This window comes from Osmia bicornis, chromosome 10 (assembly GCF_907164935.1).
Source record: "Osmia bicornis bicornis chromosome 10, iOsmBic2.1, whole genome shotgun sequence".
NCBI classification, from domain to species: domain Eukaryota; kingdom Metazoa; phylum Arthropoda; class Insecta; order Hymenoptera; family Megachilidae; genus Osmia; species Osmia bicornis.
In genome coordinates this window covers 4556289-4579171 of record NC_060225.1, presented here as the reverse complement: position 1 = coordinate 4579171, position 22883 = coordinate 4556289, and the positions used below count along the sequence as shown (strand labels likewise).

Sequence of the window (22883 nt, the reverse complement as noted above, 5' to 3'; positions counted from 1 at the left end):
TGTAACTCACGGTGCTTAACATTTGCATTTTCAACCCCAATTGAAGCCATTCGGACATTCGCGGTCTGCTGGCCGTTAAACAAACAGAGAATTGGGTTAACCCCATCGATGGGCCATACTCGAAATTATTCACCCCTCGCATTATTGTATTAGTATCTGATACACGTTGCATTCTTTTGTTATTCCAAGGGTGGCTTACTCCCAACTGGCCACGGAAAATCATCTGAATTCACGCACCCTAATTCACCCCTTCGAACATGTGCTTGTCACATATGGGCAACACGTGTGCATCCCTTCTAGATTTAAACTTTTCAATAAACGAATTTCTTTTCAATTAACATATTACTTATTTGTATGATTATTTAACAAAATTCTTGTATACAATTAATTATTAATATAACGAGGAAGATACTATAATTGCAATACTTAGAATTGAAAATATTTTCAGAATTTTTAATTTCATTTAATGCACGTGTACGACACAGTCGCGAAAATGGGGGAAGCCAATCAGTTTCTTAGTTACGCAAGAACCTGTTTCACTTTGTACCAAGAATCACAGGTGTGTGCATTGATTAACCGTATGAAAAAGGATAATTGAATGGGACGGTCGCAGAAGGGGGAGGATTATTTAATCACCATAATATGCAACTGATATCTCAGTGAAAATTACTTAAATAATAAAAATTTTGAAAACCCTGGATCATTTTATCTATTGTCAAGAAACTTTCCAAACCCCTACAATTAGGATGGAAAAATGTTTGCCCAAAATCTTCCTCTCGCATCCCATAGAATCTTCGGTGAAATCTTAAGATATTTTTCGAATCTTTCCTCAAGGAAGGGCTGAAAAGACCCTCGAGGCTTTCACAAACCAGTTTTAGGTATGAATGGACCCTTTTCAAAGCCCCCAAGTCTTTGTTCCTTTATATTCTCGAAGGGCTGACAATTTTCGAAGATCGCAGGTGAATCGAAAGATACGAATTCCCTTGAAAAGGCTTTATTAAAAATATATCTTCTCAAGGAAATATTCGTACTAATTGATAAGAATCTATATTAACTTAAGACTATCATACGAACAGGTGTGAATAACGAGACAGGTTGATTATGCTTACAATTACATTTATTCATTTATTCTCTTAACAATGTGGAAGACAATAGGAAGTGTTATCGGTACACAACCGACGACATTAAAGCCAATATCACAATGTATACAATTAAACCTACTAGGTACAAATATCACAATTCTGCGACCACTCATTTACAGTGTCGCTGTTTGAAAAACAAATGGAAAAAATGGACAAAAAAAAAAAAATATTCTTTCTAACTGATCGTACACAAATTCCAAGATTTCCTTTTTAGCAAAAGAAAGGAGGATCAGTTAGGGAACGTTGTAAACTACAATCTACGTATCACAGTTTCGAATGAATCTTATCTAAAGGGCAGTCTCTGCTGGTCTTGTGGGGGTGTATAAAAAATCTCCTCGCCAGTATTTTGGCGCCAGGAAGCTGGAACTTTCCCTTCCTCTTCGAAGACAACGAGTGGACAGTTCTCAGTTGAAGAACCTCAAGGTCTCGGTAGTGCAGGCGTATGAGGTAGACGACGTTCGCGGTGATTCGATCGTTTCACGCGACTTGCATCTCGGGCGTCTGGTACTGGGAGAAGGCTCGTTCCTTGTAGCACAGATCACTGTCGGCCATGCTGAGGGTGGTCCAGTAGAAGTCGCCGGCGTGGGTGTGCGCGAAGTGAACGGGCACGTAGCACTGACCAGGTACAACCGGGACAACGGTCATCTGTCCGTCCAAACATACGGTGATGGCAGCTCCTTCCTCGGCGTCCTGCAATCCAGCCAGGAGCCTCCTCTCGAGAGCCTCGTTCGCGTTGTTCTGGTTGTCCACTTCCTCGGTGAATATCTCCACCTGTGGCACCGCCTTCTGTCCCTTTCCGTATTTGCTCCTGCCGGTTCTCTTTTTCAGCAGCCGCAGGATCGGCTTCAAAACGCTTCTGACCCGTTTGTTGGCGCCGTTCTTGCCCGACATCTTCAGGTTGTAGAGGTTGTCGTTCAGCTCGTTCTCGTAATCGAACACGTGGTTCATCGTGGTGGCGGCCATGTTTGATGTGCTTGGTTACCTTGCCGATCAGCGAAACCACAACCGGTTTTAAAGGAGCGAAACCGCACAATATCGTGTCTCTGTTATCGCGTTCAACTCGAAACACTTGGTGATTCCCGATGAAACGGTTCAATGCTCGATCAGTTTTCTGGATACTCGGTGAATATCGTGTGCCAATGCTTTGGTACGAAGCGCTAGTGAGCGAATGATGCCTTAGACGAGCAACCCCGGACCTTATATAGCCCCGGTCGAGCAGCACGGGGTGACAGAGTGGGGAGGGCAGGTGCACTCTGGCTGTGGGAACTTGGAGAATTCGGAGCTTCCCACGTCAGGGTCCACGCCGACCATCTGCCGTTCTTTCTCCCTCCTCTGGACACCCTCCGACACTAATCCAACCTAACCCACCCCGAGCTGCGTTGAGAAGAACCTACGCTCACCCACCCCCGCGATCACCCCCTCGGCTCGTAGACCTTCTTTCCTCTCGGTGGATCCTTCCTTTCCTTTTCCATGCTCTCCGATTTCCAGCCGAGAAAGCCGAAGCCGCCGGGGTCCTTTCGGCCCTTTTTACATCAAAAGGGTGGATATATGTTTGCCCGGATCGAGGGAGGACCGGCTCGAACCTGTTGCGACAAGTCTCTCCTTCGACGGGGATGAGATTTCATCGTCTATAGCGTTTAGGCTTCCTCTAGCCAACGGGGTGAATCAACCCTTACCTCAACTTTTCCATTACATAATTAATTTTTTCAAGTTTTTTCAAAATATTTTTCATGGGACTTATAGTGGAAGGGTGGAGGCAATTTTTTTTTATTATAAGGGGGTTAATCAATCCTTAGGTCAACCTTTCCATTATATAATTAATTTTTATGCTTCTTAAAATACTAAATGGTTAAAGACCATAACTATGTTTGATCTAAAATTATTTTTTAATTTCTTTTTAAATATTTCTCATGGGAACTATAGTCCAATAACGTAGTGAAAGGGTGAAGATAATAATTAGGTTATTTTTGATCCAAGATTTTTTTTTTCAAAATCTCAGTGTCAATTTCAATTTTATTTAAGTGCAGACGGTTTCGTGACGAAACTTGCATCATCAAATACAGAAAGTGACTTTTCTTTCGTTTAAATTTATCTGCAGATGTGTAATCTGATAAGACATCAACAGAATTGTCACGAGAACTCCTTTCCCAACTTTCTTTATAGCCGCTTGTCATTCTTTAAATTTAAGATCGAACGTTCGTACGCATTCCCACGTCAAATTATTATCTCCTCGTTGCTTGCTCACGGCAACGTTTTACCTTTCCTTTCGCCATAACTCGTTATCATTCGATAAAAGCTCACGAAATTTTTATATATACATCCTTTCAGAAGATGGTGTGTTTACATATGAAAGGAAGAAACGTATCTGTGTCGTGTAAAGAAAATTTCCAATTGATTATTTAACTGTGCTATCTAAGCATTCAATTTTTATCCCTTTTAAAAATAATTCTTCATCGTTTTTATTTGACACCTTGCGAGCCACCATACCATTTTATTCAGTTGTTAAATTTTAGGAGCTAATACCACCCTTAGAAGAAGGATTGAAGTTCACTCTTGATATTCCATGTGTTTTACAATAAATTACCCAAAAATGTTTTTCTCCTTTCGCCAACGCAATGGCGATAATTCATCGGATTAAATAAATCCCGCAAAAATTCTTCGAAGCTCCCCCTTCGCCACTTTTTACGCAAAATATTTATGTCGCTGGAGGGGCGATTAATTCGTCCAATTAGATGAAACATTCGTCGCGAGGATCCTTCAACGTGCACGGGACGACGTTTAAATCAACAAGTTGGCGCAAGGGGCTGTAAGTTATAGTAATTAACGCGCGGCAATAATGTTCGCCAGCTTCCTCCATTACTCCTCTGTGCCGGAGAGATTTAGGGTCGAGCGTCTAGACGCGTTCGGATAGCCATGGCACCCCTCGGAGTCATTAACTTACGCCTCACAGCCACTTTTTTCCATTTCCTTTTTTTCCTTCTGGAAGAACCACGTTGCCCTGTCCGCATCCCTGCAGGGAACCGTACACCCTCGCACACGAGTCTCTCTTATTACTTTTTGTTTCTCTTTTCCTTATCCCCCTTTGTGTTCGTCGAATTAACAAGTCTTTTGGCCGGAACTAGAAATCAGGTGAATTTTCTAATGCCGATTTATTTTTTAAATTAAAAAAAGAAAGGAATTATTCCTTCAGGAAATAACAGAACAGAAGTTCAGGAAACTTCTTAGATAAGAAAAATAATATATTCGCAATATTTTTCAACTGGTGGCTCTCTCCTTGGTCCGTCGTGGGTTAATTAAAATTAAAACGTGAATTAAGAAAAAAATTCTTTCGTTATTTTTGAAATCTGGCAAGTGCGGTGCACCATCCCGAAGGAACCTGTCGAGGTCAGGAGGGTTCCCGAAGGTCGTGGTAAATCCCGTAGGGCTAACACGATGCACCGCTTCATGGGGTACCGTCTGCCCTCTTCGAGGACAGGTACATCGGTGGGGTATTTGTTTTCACTTGGGAGCTACAGGTGAGGCGAGCACGGTTCGCTCGTCAAAGCAACAGGGAGACTGCACGTAGTTACGACAGGAAATGATTTTACTTTCATGAAGAGGCGACCTGCTCATTCCCTCTTCTCCGCTATCTTCTCGCAATGCCAGTTTGTTTTTTTATTTGCTCGCCTCAGCATCTCTGGAAGTCTGCAGAAACGTTTGAGCCACGGTTGACAAGTGAGTTTTTCTTCTTTCACTGTTCATAGAAATATTTATTTATTTTTAACGATATCCAATTATTGCCTTAAATATTGGCATTTGAAAGATTTTTTGAAAATATTGCAAAATAATATTAATAATACAGAAATTATCTTCAATTCTTTAGAAATATTCTCTCAGAAATTTGCAATCCAGCAATTAAATTCTAGTTCTTTTCTTTCACTTCATAAGCCCAGTGAATTAATTAATATGCGAAGGAAACAGGTTTTTAAAATTGTTTAAGGAAACATTATAAAAAGAAAAATTGTTGAAAGGAAGTGTGTTGGTTTATTGATGAAGTTCTATAAAATTCCATAAAATCTATCTAAATTCTTTGAATTCTTTCAGTCTCTTTGATTTCTCAAATTCTTTAAGATTTATGAAAACTGAGGAAACGAGCAATTTCACTATTTTTCTGTCTATTTATTTATCTGTTCGTTCTGTAGAAACCGGTTGTCTGACTAGCTCGATAACGTCTGAACGTTTTGTTAGATACAGTTTAAAATGTCGTGCGTCAACTTGACTCGGTCTCGTCCACGTCTTTTGCGGGCATCCTTGAAAAATCGAATTCACAATCTCATTATTCCATCCGGATGGCCCTTGTAACCGGTTTCTAAAATACGATCGTCGAATTTTAATCGATTTCAGCCTGTCCATTCCGTTCTGATTTAGAATCACGCTCTTAATTGGGAAAGAATAATCCAACTAATTGCAATTATTTAGTTTACTACAGAAAATCAATTTTTGGGTGTGGAAAATTCAGTATTAGAAAAATACAGTCTTTCTAATTTCTAATCTTAAAATTTTCTATAAAATTAAACTTTAGGGGTGTAGAAAATTTAGTATTAGAAAATAATAGTTTTAGGATTGTATAATAGAAAATCTTTGTCTTAGAATTTTCTACAAAATTAAATTTTGAGGGTGTAGGAAGTTCAGTATTAAAAAATATTATTTTTAAGATTGTGGAAAATTCAATGTTAGAAAATAATAATTTTAGAATAGTGTTAACAAAATACGTTGAAGGGAAAGATTAACCCTCTTTCAGTCGCCATTTCTCAGAAGGAGAAGGTGTCAAGAATGATTACCTTTTTTCCAAAATAAAATATTTCGTTTTACGTTTCAACCTGGCCAAGAGATATTAGATTATGCAAATGTTGGTGGACGAATGTTGATCAGATAGAAGGTTGGACTGCCGACGACACTGACGTTGCTGGTGGCATTAGGCGAACGAAGTGACACGATCTTGGTTAAAACTCCGTCCAAGGAATTCTGATTCTCCTCGATCCGTTCACGAACGTTTTCGCGGACATTTGAAATAATAAGCTTAAAATGACTGGGTTCGTGAATCGTCCAGCAGTAGCTTACAGCCAGACGAGCGAAAGAGATTAATTTCAAGTTCCTTTTCTCAGTCTGTCATTTTATTGCTTCAGTTGGAAATAATTATACTCTTTCATGGATATTTATTATTACATTTTTCAAATAAAAATAATTACAAATATAACAGAAGACTAGAGATCCAAATGGTACTCACTTAATTGTTAAATTTTCATTAATAATTAAATACCATTTTAGCAATTTTTTATCCTTTCTGTTAGAAAAAATTATTATACTCTTTCATGGATATTTATTATCAAATTTCTTAAATTCAGTACAGGATAATAAAAAAATTATTGCAAATATAATAAAAGACTATGGATTCAGATGGTACTCATTTATTTGTTAAATTTTCATTAATAATTAATTACCATCCTAGCAATTTATTACCCTGTCAGTCACAAAAATCCTAGTTACAACATACTGATCGAAGTATCAATAGATTCTTAGCCAACACCAGAAGGTTGATATCTCACCCTTTCACAATTTTTCATTTGCATATAAATAATGGCCTGTTCAGGCTGTCTTGTTCGTGTAGCTTGTGCTTCGATGAGTCCATGGAAAGGACGAGAAGAAGAAGAAGAAGAAGAAGAAGAAGAAGGCTGAACTGAAACAGTAGTAGTGACCCCCGGGGCTGTGCAGCACCAAACAAGAAGTCCCTTCTGACGTCACCGGCAGGTGCATCCAGAAGGCCATCCTTCTCCCTTCGTTTATCCTCTTCGTCTACTTCTTCTTTCTCCTTCTACCCTTGTATCCTCTGTCCAACGTCCCCTTCTAGCACTCGACCATGTAATCGTACTGATTTCATGATCGAGATACCAGGTTTCCCTCCACGGATTTGGTTACCTGCTTACATGACGCTGCCTGTTTACGTGTTTGTTTTACGGTGGTGTAAGGAACCGTAGGGCCCTGGGTTACCCGTGGACCACGCCGGTTTCAGATTAAAATAATGGCTCTACGTCTGGTCCGGACGTGTGTCTTTCTGCTTTCTTTCTGCTACCCTCGATTTTCTTCAGCCTGCTTTCAAATCGTTTCTCCAAACAAACCGTCAAACAAAATTCATATCTCTTTTCATTTTTTATCTTTTCGGCTTTTCAGATAACCCAATCTAAGAATTTTCAGCGTTCTAATATTAAATTTTCAATTTAGTTGATAATATTTTCTTGATCCTTGGTAAATGAAATTATTCGACAGATAGGGTATTAAATAATTTTTTTTATGTAATAAATATTGTACCAGGTTGTATTTCGGAAGGAAGAACGATGATGAAAGGGGGCGCCAAGAAAAAAATTGGCCAAGGCCGTCACCACCCTTTAAACCCGCACTGATCAAATCTCTCCTTCCTATTATGAGCAAAGAGGATACGATTACCCTTTGTAATATATTAAAAGAAAAAAAAAAGAGTGGTGCTTTTTCAGTAGGATGCTTACTCGAATTTCTTGGTATTATTTAAAACTAAAAATGATGGATTTGTTCATTTTCTATGAAAAATTTATTTAATTGCATAATTGATGTATTATTATTTGTTAGAACTCTGACGTTTCTGATTTAATTTACAAATACTTCTGTTAATTTAAATTGTTTTATTTTATTTGGAACCCAGCATGAGTTAAAAAAATAATAATTAAGGTTGCATCAATACTTGGTAGGGTATCTTATCATCGTATCACTGAACAAGTAGACAGTATCTGAAGGATGAAGTGAAGAGGAATCTTAATAGGTTCATTAAATTTTGATGACTTTGTATTTCTCTGCTTCTGTGGCACGATAGGAAAGAAATTTCTTTTATTCTTTTCCAAAGATGAGAAGTTAAGTTCAACTTGTGTAAGCTATAATTAGCCGCTGCCAATCAACTTTTTCGGATTATTAATAATCACAGTGTAGCATAAATAATAATTAATATGCTAAAGCAGCGTTATCTCTGTCGTGTTATAGATGGAAGTGATTAATGCATCTTATTTTTCAAAAAAATAACTGCATATAGCAGAAAGTGCATAATATTAAATTAAAATATAAGAAGTTTTATTTTTTTGAAAATTATTTTTAACCCACGAGGGTGTATAAAAATTCAGATCCATCAAATTCTTTTCTTCAAAATCTTTCCTAAGAGAATTTGATGAAAAGAAATTGTTGAATCTGAATAATAATAAAAAAAAGAAAAAAATATAACGCGTCACAGAATCCTAAACACCGTATCAAGAAGGGCAGAGGGAGGAACCCCTAAAGAACGTGAGGATAGACAAAAAAATGGTCCCCCGTTTTGGCTGGGGGGCGAAAAATAACCCGTAATACCGACTACCGTATTCCTTTTTTTGTTTCTCGCTTCTGCATCGCGCTGCTGGTAATCGTTTTCGGCAGGTAGGCAAACGGCCCTCAGATAGAGATCTTCGTAATTGGAATTTTATCTCTCTCCCCGTGGACCAAGTATACGACAGGGTGAATTTATAGTAGCTCGACCCTATTACGCTTTTTTCCTGCTTATTAAATATTTTTTTAGGGGTGCCGGTCGATAGGAAATTTCGGTCATTAGGGCGGTACCGTGCGCAATCGGGCCGAATTGCTTTCCGGGCTCTCGATTAGACGATGGAGACTTTAACGCCTGGATTTTTCTAACCCATTTAGAAAAAAACTTAAATTCATATTTAATTAGAAGAATTACATTTATTTAAAAAAAAAAAATTCAGTCCCTACTATTAATTCTATTTACAAATGTTATAAAAATATTATATCTAATATCTTCCTGCTTCAATTTTTTCTAAGCACAAGATAAATTATAAAATATTGACAAATTATTTTTATTTTGTTGCAGGTGAGCGACTGAGGGGTGACAACATCGTTTGAGAAGCAGGCATCAGAGGGGTGAGTGAAAGAACAATTTACAAAATTTTAATTCGAATTAATAGGAGAAAATTATTCATAATATTATTTGAAGAAAAATAATCTAACACTGACAAATGTATATTTGCAAAATATTTTGTCCAGAAATTTAAACAAAATTGAACAAAGAATATGCAAACGCTCTCAATAGATAAATATCGAACAGGACCATTTTCCCACCCACGATTTTCCCTTTCCGTACCGTGCACCGTTGGAACCCTTCAGGCTGGTTGTCCACCCTTGAAAACCCCGCAGAATCCTTTGTCCCGTGGACCGGTCCAGGGAACTTTCCATAGGCCAACAATAACCTCGACACGACCGACCCTTTCGATCCCTTTGAAATCCACAGAAAGTAAGGGGGATGCAATATTATTCAAAATCACGAAAATCTCCGACGGAATTTCCTTATTTTCTGACCTATTCACTCCTCTAGATGCATATCTTGCATCGACGAATGAATACGTACGGGGTGAGCGAGCGTGGTGCAGGCTGCACCGTGTTCAGGTAAAAAGGGTCAAACCTGTGCACAAAGGGCACACGTGCATGTGGGCCACTCTGTTGGACGCAATCACGGGGATGACGCGTCGATCGGGGTAGGACGAATCGGGACCAGTGAAAGAGATTTCAGAGTTTCTTATTCAAGGGTTGCACTCTTCTCTCCTCTCCTTTTTTTTCATCAAGAAAATACACTTTTCGCAGCTGTCGACATGTGCAGCCTTTCGTTTCCCAGTTTATGGAAAAGGCCAGGTGCGATTAAACGAGCGTGATTGGAATATTTCTTTGTTTCTACTTGCTGCTCGTTGCACTTGTCTCAAGCTGAACGGTGATTTCTTTTTCCACCAGTTGCTCTTTCACAGGTGAACCCTTTCTCCGCTCGTACCCTTTCCCTCATTGTTACCCAGGCTAACCCTTTCGGTCTGGTTCAGGTAAAGGGTTGGAGATTTGGGTTAGCGGATCGTTGGAACAGGTTAGTCTTATTAACGGTTCGATATGTAACGTTGCGTTTGGTTTTGAAAAAATTTAGGGTAGATTGTGAGGATTTTGATTTTTTGAAAGAAATTTGAAAGACAAGTGAAAGAGTCTTTAGTACAACATTTGCTATAAGTAAATAATGTTTGAATTAATTTGTTTAAAAAGGAAAATTAAAAAACTAACTACATTTGCTTAGCTTTCGGATGGCGGACCATGGAGAGAGCCCTAAATTCATATTCTCCTTGTTCTTTGTTATTTTTATTCTTTTTATTATTAAATTTCTTTCACTTTTACGTCATAGAACTGACCAGTTGTGCTTCAAAGACGTCTGTACATAGAAAATGGTAAAATAGAGTACAAAAGATGCGCTAAAAAGGAAGAGACAGGATTTTGCTCTGGAAAAAAGCTTGGTGCAAGTTCGAACACGTTTCTGCTCGCCTTCTGTTGATCTTTGAATGCGGAAGATTGTGTAAAGGCACACGGGCTCCGTTTCGAATCGACCTGCTTTTCTCGTTGCAGGTTCGAACCTGCAACCGGCACACAATTCACTTTTTAACTGCACGTGGATGCAGCAGAACGTGTTCGAACTTGCTCGTTCGAAGGATATAAAACAGAACCATAAACTCCGGAAACATAGATTCACCTACTAACCTACTTTGCAATTCACGTTAACCCTTTAGGTACCAGGTGCACGAATTAGGGACGTTTTTTGTTTGGCTTTCTAAAGAATTATGGTAGTCATTTTGCTTTTGCAAAATTTTTCATTTAATTTTAGAACAATGGTGGCTGGGTCATTAGAGACCCAAAATTGCATAATGTGCATAATAGTGCATAGACAAAATTTAGGAAATTTTCTGATGAAAAATTTGGAATTTGGAAAAATAATATTTAGAAAATAAAAATTTAAATTTACTCATAAATAAATTATGTCAAAATTTGAAATATATATATTGCTCACAGATTTTTAATTATTATTCACTTCTCAAGTGATAGTATTATAATTCTAAGAAATTTAAATAAAAATCATTCGATTTTCAAATTTTCCAAAAACCCTGTTTAAATGTGCATCGTCCTAAGCTGGTCCACAATGATTTAGTCACGTTTTCCTTCGATTCGAAAGGGACCATTTTTCTCGCTGGATTATGCGAGCTCCAGACACCTGAAGATAGCATTTCCAATCGATCTGCTTGCCTTTCCATCGACTCCAAACCTGCAACAATGTGCACAACGTTCAATTCGCTTTGAGACAGTTACCTCGGAGACTGGACATAGATCTTCTGCCCCGAGGAAGGATGCTGCCGGATGCAGAGATCCTTAAGACCTGCCGCGTTGATTCAAAGACGGATCTAACGTGGGTGGGTACAGGAGGACTCTGAAAAAAAAATGTTCAAAGGGACAGGATGCTAACTCCCTAGTTCGATGCAGGGACACGTATTACCTTCAATGGCGAATTCTCAATGCAACGAGTGAAATGAAAATTGATTATAGCCACAGCAATCTTTTTCTTTGATATTTCTAAGAATAAAAATATTTGAAAAATTTCATCAAAATCAATTATAGCCACAGCAATATTTTTCTATGATATTTCTAAGAATTAAAATATCTGAAAAATTTCATCAAAATTAATAGAGATTTCTAAAAATCAAAGTGTCTGAAATGTTTCATCAAAATCAATAGAGATTTCTAAAAATCAAAATGTCTGAAAAATTTCATGAAATCAATAGAGATATAAATTCATCAGAATGACACATTTCAAAACCCCATGAGTTCATAAGAAGACTACCAAATGAACCTGATCCAAGCATATTTACCAAGATCGTAATCGAATTACCAAAAGCAGCCTCCAAATCCAACAGTCAACATTAACACTGTATCGACAATCGAATCGATCGGAATCGATGAACTCCAATTGATTTTCAAGTGAAGGTAAACTCAGCCCTCATCCACGTAACAGAACAGATCCTAATATCAAATATTTCTTCGTACACCGAGTAAACTATTTCGAGACACCCTTGCGTTTCTTCGTCTCCCTCCGAAACCACCCTGTCTCTGATCGTTAACGGAAACCCTCGCGAAGAAAGATTCCATGGTGGAAGCGGAGATCCGTTTCCATTTACGAGTTTCTCCATTATGCTCCTAAATAAACACGCTCGCGAGTCTTGCAGCTATGTAAACACAGCCTTAGAGACGGAACTCCCCGACGATCCATCGATCCGAGATTCATCGGTGAAGGAAAGAAAAAAAAAAATGAAAGAAAGAGGGTGGATTTTGAAAAGGGACAACGCGGCATTGAGGCTCGTGGAACCGTGAATCTGCCTCCGGGGCACGGATCTATTCTTAAAGGATTATCGTTATAAATTATACATTTCCCTTGCTCCTCTTCTTCGGCATTCTGCTGGATGACCGGTAGCAGCTTAGAGATTTCTATCGTTGGATTAACGCGGACCGTGTCATCGCGGTTCCTGTCTATTCGAATCGGACGCGATCGACCCTTTTGGACCTCGCATTTTTTTTTTCAACCTTTTTTCTCCATGGGACGAGACTGGAAATCGTTCGCGTTTTGGGGATGAAATACGATCCCTGGCCGGCTGTTACGAATTCCCTTTTTCCTTTTTTTTTTCTTAGGCTTTGAAAAGTGGACTGGGGGGTGCTTTTTGAAGGGTGGAAACATTCGTAGCTTGATTTTAATATTCATGAATTTTATAATATATTGATTAGTCCTAGATAAATTATTTTTCTTGAAAAGATTTTCTTGAATTTAAAGAAAATTTTATAAAGGGTCAGAAATGATCCTTCTATGAGTCAGATTTCTCTGAAACATGGCTGATTCGAGTGTCAGGCCCACAGAACGCCCGACGCAACCCCCGTCCTTATTCATCCCTCGAATTCGCCTTCAAACGTCGTAACGCCTCCAATTTTTCCACGACTTTTGCGACAATTATACGAAAAACCAGCCGTTTGCTGTATTCAACGTCCGAGATAGTCCCATCAAGTGTACAATGACTTTTTCGCGACGAGGAAGAACGTTGGTCGTTCTTCGCCGGTTTTTCTCCTGCACAATGTGGAAGCGCCAGAAGAAACTGTTTGATGGGTCTTTCTTGGATACTTTTCTCGGGTTGGAAGGGTCCTGTGGGCGGAGCGGTCTGCCGAGAAAAGGAGCAGGATGAAGCTTCGTGACCAGCGAGGAGCCTTCAAAGGGGCTGAAATCGAACACGTGCAACGGTGACTTGGGAGGACCAGGCACAGAGGGGGTTGACGATGCAGGGGTACACCGGTCTTTCGAAGATCTTTGAAAAAGATAAAGAGATCTAGAGTGGACTGAGTAGCCATGGAAATATTTTATTTTTTATTTTTTATGGATATTTTAGTCTCTCAGGGTGGTAGAATTATTTTGAGATAAATGTGGGGTAGTTTTTAATAGAATATTTTTGTTTTGAACTGAGGAGGTTTTAAGATAAAATTTGGGGCAATTTTTGATAGAATATTTTATTTAATGAATATTCTTGTATTTTTTATTGAGGGAGTTTTAAGATAAAATTTAGGGCAATTTTTGATAGAATATTTTATTTAATAAATATTCTTGTGTTTTGAACTAAGGATGTTTTAAAGTTTGGGGTAGTTTCTTTGTATTTTCAATAATTTCTTCAGTGTATTTATTTCCGGAAGAACGTCGCTTTTTCCGCAACAAGTATTCGAATAATGATTTTTCTTCCCTTGGTGGTTCCTTTCCAACACAGTGAACCTATTAACGTTACTAGAAAACCGATTTTCCTCGAGTTAGTTCACCGTTAAAGACGGAACAACGCGGTGAAATGAACCGCTTCCTAGTTTTCTTCCATGCGGAAATTCTTGAAGAAAGAGGAAAATAAAAAGAGGAATTTCGAGGGGTAAACGGCGGAAACAGAATTACGCATCCTTGGAAATTATTGTGCAAACTGAAAGTGCTTGTTCACGAGCAGCAGAAAAAGGCCTGCTCGAGTAATCTTGAAACGGAAGTGGATGATTGTGTGTCTTGGGCCGTGTATTACTATCATCTTTTTAATGTATTTTGATGCTGGAAACAAATATTTTTAATTCACAAACACTTACATAAAAAATTTCACCTTTCTTTTCTAAAAATATCATAATTATCAGGGATGCACAAAAAGACACGTAATTAAAAAAAAAAGAAAATTGACTCTGTTTTTCTAATAACACTCTGGGAACCTTTTCTGCTCCTTCTAATAACACGGAAGATCTCTGCTGGAAAGAAATTCTTGGTGTGAGATAAAAGGAACACTATCGTGGACTTTGGAGAAATCTACGATAGTCATTAGCCCGTTTCAAATGTAAGAGTGTTTCTCGATAGACCATGTGCCTTTTTTTGTCTTCCCTATGGGGATTTGTAGCGTCCATGGGGCACTTGTTGCGCCGTTAGATACACGTGTTCTAATGGATGGGGTCTTTGAAAGGTATGTAGGTAGGGAAAGAAAAGACAAAAGTAAACCTGAACAATTCTTTTAAAATGAAAAATTAAATTTTCCGTGTATTAAAATTTATTTAAAAAACATTTATGATCTTTGCAAAATAGACAGTGTAAAATTAAGAAAATGAAAGTAATTTGAAGTATGGTCTCTCTCGATGGTCCGTCATCCGAGACTCTATTACCCTATTCGTTAATTTTAATTTGAAAATGTTCAACTTGTACTTTTAAAAATCTCATTCTAAAAATAATAATACGAAATCTACTATCATGCCACGTCGACTTCTGATTTTCACAAAAGCGAAAGTAGCGATTGAAAACGTACCTTTAGTCCAACATTGAACGCGGTTCGACAAAAGTGGTGCAGCAAGTTGAATGGCGAGACTTAAGAATAAAAGAAGCCAGTAGAACGGGGGAGTAAAAGAGGAATAAGAAAAGGAGAACGAGGCTCGAAATCGGCGTATCGGCCGATTTGAAAGACAGAAACGCCGAGGAAACGACCGGTTTAACGCGGCGTAACGGTGGTCCCATTGCTGAAGACTCGCTGGCCGACTACCTTTCCTCTTCAGGATCCTGCTGATGGCTGGCTGGATGTATACCGCGGAAATCGGCGTGACGCGATCGTCTTTTCGAATCCTCTTCTCGGCCGCGTTACACTCGCTCGAACGCCTCGATTCCGCGTACAATGCTTAGATATAAATCCTCGAAGCGATCTCGGCCTCGCTACCGCGACGAATCGAGGGTGTGCAGCTGCCACTGTCGTCTTAGCAGCGCGGAAAACAGCCGCGAAAATTCTGCGGCGACACCGTGTCTACTCGGCGTAGAGAATTGTTTCGATCTAGAACCGAGACTGAATAATCTTCTTATTCGATCTCGAGTTCATGCTTGTTCGAAGCTGATCGAAGAGCAGCGGGCCGAATTGAGAGGCTGCTTCGAACGATATCTCGCCTTGTTACATCGTCACGGTTCGGTTAAATGGGACTGGAGTTACCGTAAAATGGGCTGAATGTAAAGGAAACTTGAAATAAAAATAAATCAATTAATTAGAAATTATTCTGGGTTCGACGGATGTCGGTGTCGAGCATTCATTGTATGTTGCAATCCGTAACCAGTCAGGTTTTATTAAGAGTATCAAAGGGGTATTTATATAGTCTTTTTTGCAAGATTTTAAGCTTTAAATTGATATATCATAAGTGCCATTTTGTGATACTTTTCTGTCATGAAATCATCCCAGAGTTCTTAGGTTTCGAAATTGGATATAGTTCAGCAGCACTGTTTGTTGCAATTCACAACCAGTCAGTTTATATTAGGAATATTCACGGGGCATTTATATAGTCTTTTTCTAGAAGCTTTAAGCTAGAAATTGATGTGCCATAAGTGCCATTTTGAGATACTTTTCTGTCATGAAATTGTATCGGATTTTCTAGATTTCAAAAATCCATTATTTCTTAAGCCTTCTATGAATATTTTATTCAGCCATTTTCAGTCATGCAAAATGTAACAACTTAATATTTACAAAATGGTGGATAGAAATTGAACGCCTAAGTGCAGCTAATCCAAAGCTTTAGCACACGTTTTGCCAAATTCGAAGAAAGAACGCGACGAGAAACTCGGTCACGCGTGGGATGCATCTTAACCCCCTTAAAGACGATCTCTCACTCCGGTTCTCGATCCTTTTGGGTGGATCGGAGATCAAGGGCCGATTATAACCTCCAGGATCGTTTCTGAGCCCCGAGGGCAGAATGGCTATTTGGAAAACACGAGTTCTAGCCAGGCAATCTTCACGCGCCACCGGAGAAATTTAACGATACGATTTCGAAAGATTTACCCCTGGTAAATTCTAACGCTGAGGTGTGGACTTTGACGCACGGCTGGCCACGTGACAATAAAATTCTTTCATACGTGCCAACGGAGGTAAAAAAAACATCAACAAATTCGTACAATAGACGAAGGAATGGAAAGAGATTCAAGGATGAGCTTGAGATTCAGGGTGTTCGTACAGCTGGGTCTTATTTAGTCCGCTCTGATTCGGTAATCTGACAATTTCTGCTTTGAGCAGACTTCGATGGAAGGTAGTAAAGGATTATAGATTAAATAGGAAGCTGAATTTTATTCATTTGAATTTTGGAGACTTTTTATCCCAGAAAAATTTAATGCTTCTCTGAACTTTCAAACGGCGGACCATGGAGAGAGCCCCAATATATTAAACCTTGTACATTTAACTGTAGGTTAATTTGATGATTCATTTCGGTTATTTAGTTTTATATTTCATATCATTTTTATTTTCATTAAAATTAATACAGAAATTGTAAATAATAGAATATGTAATTGCTTTATGTATATCGAAGCCATAAGTACACGTACACGCCATAGAATTGATCCATGGTATTCATCGAACGCTTTCAGAAGAAACGCAATATCTGCTGAAGGATATAGGGGGTTGTTGAAGAAGATCGAACACCTGCACCCTCTCGTCGGGCATAGTTAGCCCCGATCCCGCATACGATCCCTTTTCTCGGTTGCCAGGGCCAGGTCTCCGCCCACAAGTCCGTGGGGCCCCCATAGAAATCGTGCAGCGGTCCCAATTTACGGGTTCCCTATTCCCTTTTTTTCTCTTCGTCTCTTCCTTCGGCGTTCTCCGTTCATCTTACCCGATGCCAGATCTCATCCCGCAACGCGGAAAGGACGAGGTTACCGTTCGAAACTAATTTGACTGGTTCCAGGACCACCGTCCACCGGAAGTAGTTTTTCGAACTTTCAGGGGTCGATCTCGAGCAGGTCTTGGCCGATGCCAATTAGCGATCCTACGCTGTTAAATGACGTGACTGAGCGATCCTGTTCGTGACTTTTTTATTTAACCGCCATGTGGGTGTTCGCTCGATCATTTTCTGTCACTTGTCTCGGTAATTGGTTCTATAATGATTTTTTTTAAGTGCTAGTTAATTTTCTACTTATCATGATTTAATTGGGTGGACTGATTTCAAAATTGCGCTAATTAAATTATTTTCTTTTTTTTTAATTTGTTTATAATCATCTTCTCAAAATTATCTATAGTCTTCTTTTTAAATTTTTCTATAGTCTTCTTCCCAAACAATTCTTCTTCAACTCTTCTATATTCTTCCAAGTACTCTTCACCCCTCGTACTTTCATGGTCCTCTGTAACCATTAAACGTAACACGTGGTTCTTCTCGCACTCCGTCAAGAGTGAAATGCATTTTCCTCCCGGTGAAGAAAAAAGAAGAAACGGTCGACTGACGTTATCCAGGTTAGCCAGGGCGCACTTAAAGTGGCGGGTTCACGCTTCTATTGATTTCGGCGCTCGACACTTCCCATCTAAATAAGTGGGCCTCTAGAGAAGCAGAGCAGAATCTGCTTTCACTATCTTCGCCCGAGTGAAACATCGTGTTCCTTTTCGACCGGGGAGACTTTAACGCCTGCGGACTTTTATGGGCGAGATCACCTTGGTGGCTGAAGGGCGGCCTGTTTTCAAAGGGCCACGGCTTTATTCCCTTCGCAGACGTCTTATAATGATACTTGATCACTCTTGATACTCTTCGACACGAACACTTCTGTCATCCTTCGAAGATGATGTTAAACAGACATATTTAACCCTTTGGGAATTGTCTGTTTTGAAATGAAAAATTTTTGGAATTTTTATTTTATTTCAAAATGGTATAAAATAAAAACTGTCACCCTATGCAAATAATTGAACCTTTGAGGATGATATTAAACAGACACATTTAACCCTTTGGGAATTGTCTGTTTTCTTCAAACATAAATGGTAATGAAGATAATGAAAACTTTTTGGAATTTTTATTTTCTTTCAAGATGATATAAAATAAAAATTGTCACCCTGAGCAAATAATTGAACCTTCCAAGCATAAGTAGAAGCTTCAGTAGAAACTTCTTTTGACACTCTTGGCCTTTTTACGAGGACACTTTTATTAACGCCTGGAGTTTCTCCAGTGGGTAGATCGAGGTGTGGCAAGGAGACGGTGAAGGGCGGCTTGTTTTCGGCCGTGAAAAGGGCCAAGCTTGCTTTCGATGCTCCAGGGTAACAAGCAGCCCATGTTTCGACGAGAATTATCGCGGTTGATCGAGTTCAGAGGCGTTGGAAATGACACCGCCGCTATTGCTATCCCCGAGCAGTCTGCTTTTAACCATCAGGATCGTTTCAAGATTACGCCCCATCCAGGCGTGAATTTCTAAGAAAAATTCCATACTGGAGTGTTTTTCCAGTACGAAATTCTGAACTATGAAATACAGAAATTTAAAATCGATTCGAGGTGCTGCGGCGTCAGGAAGTAATCTAAAGGCTCTGACATAACGAGCTACTTTCGGACCACCTGTGTTCACTCAGGTATCCACCATGGGTCGCCATCAAAAAGACGTCCACGTCGATGAAAATATTTAACAACAACGAGGGGTGTCACGCGGTGTTCCTTGGAAATGTCTTTCCAACTGCGAATTTTACCAGCTTCACGCTGTTCCATGGCCAAAGTTTGCCCAATCTGCTCCTTTCGCAGTCTCCGATTCGTAAACTTGTTATGTATTATTTAGAACGAGTCTCGCCGTGTTTACGACCTTATTGTGATTTTTGAGAACGGTCTTCTGGAAGCAGATGCTCTTCGCTACAAAGCTTCACAAATTATTGTGCTGACGTTGAAATTTTGATTCTAGAAAATTATAAACAGAGAAAAAAGGAAGGAAGCTGGGTGCCTCAGTGTCGAAATGTCGGTGGATGGACCCGCGATATCGCGTGATCGGATGTTAAGCGTCGACAATCGAGCCCACGTCGTCAAATAACCAACAGCGAATTTTACAAAATTCTAAACTATGCAAAATATAAATTTCCAAATAAATCATCGTCTTCATTTAAACTCGACAACTTATGACGTCAGTAAGACAGTCATCCAGCATTAGTTCACCTTTCCATGGTTTCGATGAAATCCTTAAATCCCATAGAAAGTAGGAACGCGTTAATATTGTACTCGCCAGCCACCATCCAGCCTATGGCGAACAATAAGCAGCAGCAAATATTTTCATCCCCATGGACGTCTCTGTGAAACTGACCAGCTCGAGGCACGCAAAAATAGTCAATGAAAAGGAGACAGGCCAAAATGGGCCGACTGGGTTACTTCACGCACGATCGGTGCCATTCATGCTCGGATCGAAAGTGACCAATCCGTGTGTCCATGACGAGCCTCCTTTCTTATGCTCGTGTTTTCTTGAAGCGAGAGCAGATGACTCGTTCAGCAGACTCGATTTCATTGTCCGTTCTCTTCCTTTTCCTTACATGCTGCGCTGTGTGTCAGCCAGTTTGTACGCTGCTCTGTGGGGGCGATTGCTTGTATCGAGGGTTTCTGTCCCCTTAGATTTGTGCCTCTGACGTTTATGTAGGCTGGGTTCTAAAAAGGACGTAAAAGCTTGGAAGATTCATTGCAAATTTAAAATTAGGGGTTGTTAATGGAAATATTAATTTCTATAATTTTGTTTAATTCAGGAGATGGATCATTTTTACTTTGATTAATTTAGCTGTTCAAATTCCTTTAATGTTCTCTTAACAAGCGATTGCTTGTACCGAGGGTTTCTGTCCCCCTTTTGTGTCTCTGGCGTTCGTTACATAGGATGGGTTAATGAAAATACTAATTTCTATAATTTTGTTCAATTTAGGAGATAGCTCATTTGTGCATTGATTAATTAGCAGTTCAAATTCATTTAATGTGAAACAGGGAAAGAAATAGTATTTCATTAAAAAGGTGTTAATATCTGTAGGATAATTAGCTTCCTATAATTAAAGCTGTGAAATCTGGAATCCTGAGATGCCTACTTCCTAACGAGGCGTCGGAATAACGGCTGTCCCGGGGTATCGACGAATATCCAATTCGGCTAATTGGTTTTTAAGGAAGCGTAACATTTCTCGAGCAGCTGGAGGAGCTCTGATTACGAACAGCCAAGGAATTTCGTTTAATTACCCAATAATGAGATTTATGGCCCTTTTGTAAACATCGAAGAGTGGTCATTAGTGACCATGGTTCAATGAGTAAACTGTATGATTACAAGTACTCTGCTTTATCACCTTAGAAATTATACATAAAAATATCTACCCCCTTTTGAAACCATCTAATCAATCAAAGTCATCGATAAGTGACACCGTCATCGGAGTATTAATTACACCCAGCTGCCACCAAATTGAGCCAATTTAGAATCTCGGATATTTATCTCGTTAATCGATGTTTAACGGGGCAAGGGGATGAATGCATGGATTTCTCGAAGAACCCACCCCCATAAATTCCTTGGAACGACAAAGGAGGGCGGAGGGTCGACGGAATCGACTGCACGTTTACAGGAGGAGAGGTCGGGTCGGGAATACTACGGGTAACCATAACAACCACCATGGGCTGCCACAATGGGGAGCACGCAGCACTGTTGGCCCATCGGCTCAATGGATTTTCCGCGAGGTCGAGCAAACACAAGCAAACATAGGGGCGTCTCGGGGCTTGGAAGACGAACCCTCATTTCCTTCGACTGCTTCTCTTCGAGGAGTCACTCATTGTCCCCGGCATTGACAACTATTTCGCTCGCGAACATGTGTACGAATGGGAATCCATTTAAACTAGTGACGGGATAAAGGGCCGCAGGGACAAATGGCCAGTTAACCCATGGGCTCATTCTTCGATCTGTCATTGATGCCGATACCATAAGAAATCGATGCCATAAAGAAGCTTCCCTCTGGTTCATTAGAACTTATTCAAAACTGCCTAACCTTCGATAAAATTATTTCTACATTAACGAACCTTGGAAATTAAAAGACACGCCATAACGATCCATTGGTAGCATATAACGTGATGGTGCCATCAGGCGATCTGGCTCGAGTCATTTGTCGTTGCTTAAGTCGCGGAGGACAATAGAAACTCGGACAAGCGTCGAGAAACGTGAAACCGGATGCTGGGATTACAGATTTCTGAGAGATCTCGAGGAGGACACCGCGAAACAGACAACCTAGGGGGCGGAGAAAAAGAGTCGCGTCTCCCATTGTGCAACGTTTCCTGTCCACCGATACCGTGTTAAAAATGAGAAACGAAAGGCAACCGAGTTGGAAGATTAGTAGAAAAAATTATAGTAATCCGAGTGGTTGGTCGAAATGGTCGCGTCTGCTTAGGCCACACTATCATCCTTCTTTTCTTTTTTTCTTTTCTCCTCGACCTCTTCCGTTCCATGCGACAGAGTCTCGCAGGTGTGACCGCGTATAATATTACCGAGATGAGAGGAAAAAAAAGAGCCAGGGCCCTTTTGGATAGGTGTAACAGCGGTAGCCGGGCTAATGCGTGAATCTACGGTGTTTTTAGGGCAGATTAGAAAGACCAGGATCTGGGTTGGCGCAACAGGTGGATCCATCATGGTGGGTGCATTGATTCTTTTTTTATCGCCTCTAAAGTTTGGACGGGTAGTAATGGATTTTCTGGGAGCCCACTTTTTTGGGAAATAAAGGAGTATATAAAGGATGTAGCGTGAAGAGATCGAAATCGAATACGTGGACAGGAAGATTAACCCTTACCCTTGGATCAATCGTGATTTAAATTATTAAGTTGAAGTTAAATTTATCATTCTTAGACAAAAATGTTTCGAATATTTAGAAAATGAAGATAATATGAAATACGAGGTTAAATTAAAATGGGGACTCTCTCCATGGTCCGCCACCCAAAAGTTGTTGGATTTTTTTGTGAATTATGTGTTAATCTTTTTAGGAAATGAAAAGTTATTATTTAATTTAAATTATTTTATTTGATATTTGTCCAATACATGAAAATTTTGTTGAAGCAGTATTTCTAGGGTGACTCAAAGAGGGTTGAGATTTGGTAGGTTGACCGAGAAGGGGTTGCAAATTTCCCATTACGGGCTTCCCCATGGAATCGTTGTCAGCGTTGCATGGTACACGCGGTTTGAAATTCGAACGCAATCGGCCCGCCCGTAAATTCATCTGGAATATCCAGTTTCATCGTTAAAAACTTAAATTGGAAGAAACCTTTCCGTTCTCAAATTGCGATAGGCAGGTAAATATCACGTTACAGGAGTTATTAATCAGACGAAACCTCACGTTGTAACCCCGTGAAACTCAACTCGCGATTTATTGCACCGAATCCCTGTCCATGGTGTTTTCGATCGTGTAACAAACTGCAAACCTACCCTTATCGATACTGACTTCGATGATCGTCAATTTGTAGTGATTTTTAAAAAGAATGAAATTCCTAAAAATAATTCTTTAATTTTTCAAGTGAATCAAGTTGCTAAAAATAATTTTTTAATTTTAAAAATGAATC

The 22883-nt window shown here is 39.5% G+C and overlaps 2 protein-coding genes across 5 annotated transcripts in view; one reads left to right on the top strand and one right to left on the bottom strand.

Moving 5' to 3' along the window:
• The window catches only part of LOC114873887 (tubulin monoglutamylase TTLL4-like), a 119880-nt gene that overhangs the window by 30836 nt on the left and 66161 nt on the right, over positions 1–22883 (top strand). For all 4 annotated transcript variants that reach the window (XM_029182652.2, XM_029182651.2, XM_029182655.2 and 1 more), the window contains one exon: positions 9061–9110. The gene's annotated coding sequence lies outside the window, so the exon portion shown is untranslated. The remainder of the gene's footprint in view (positions 1–9060; positions 9111–22883) is intronic.
• On the bottom strand, positions 1161–2105 carry LOC114873892. Its single transcript, XM_029182665.2, has one exon. It carries the CDS (start codon positions 2103–2105, stop codon positions 1620–1622), a length of 486 nt encoding a protein of 161 aa, XP_029038498.1. The 3' UTR covers positions 1161–1619.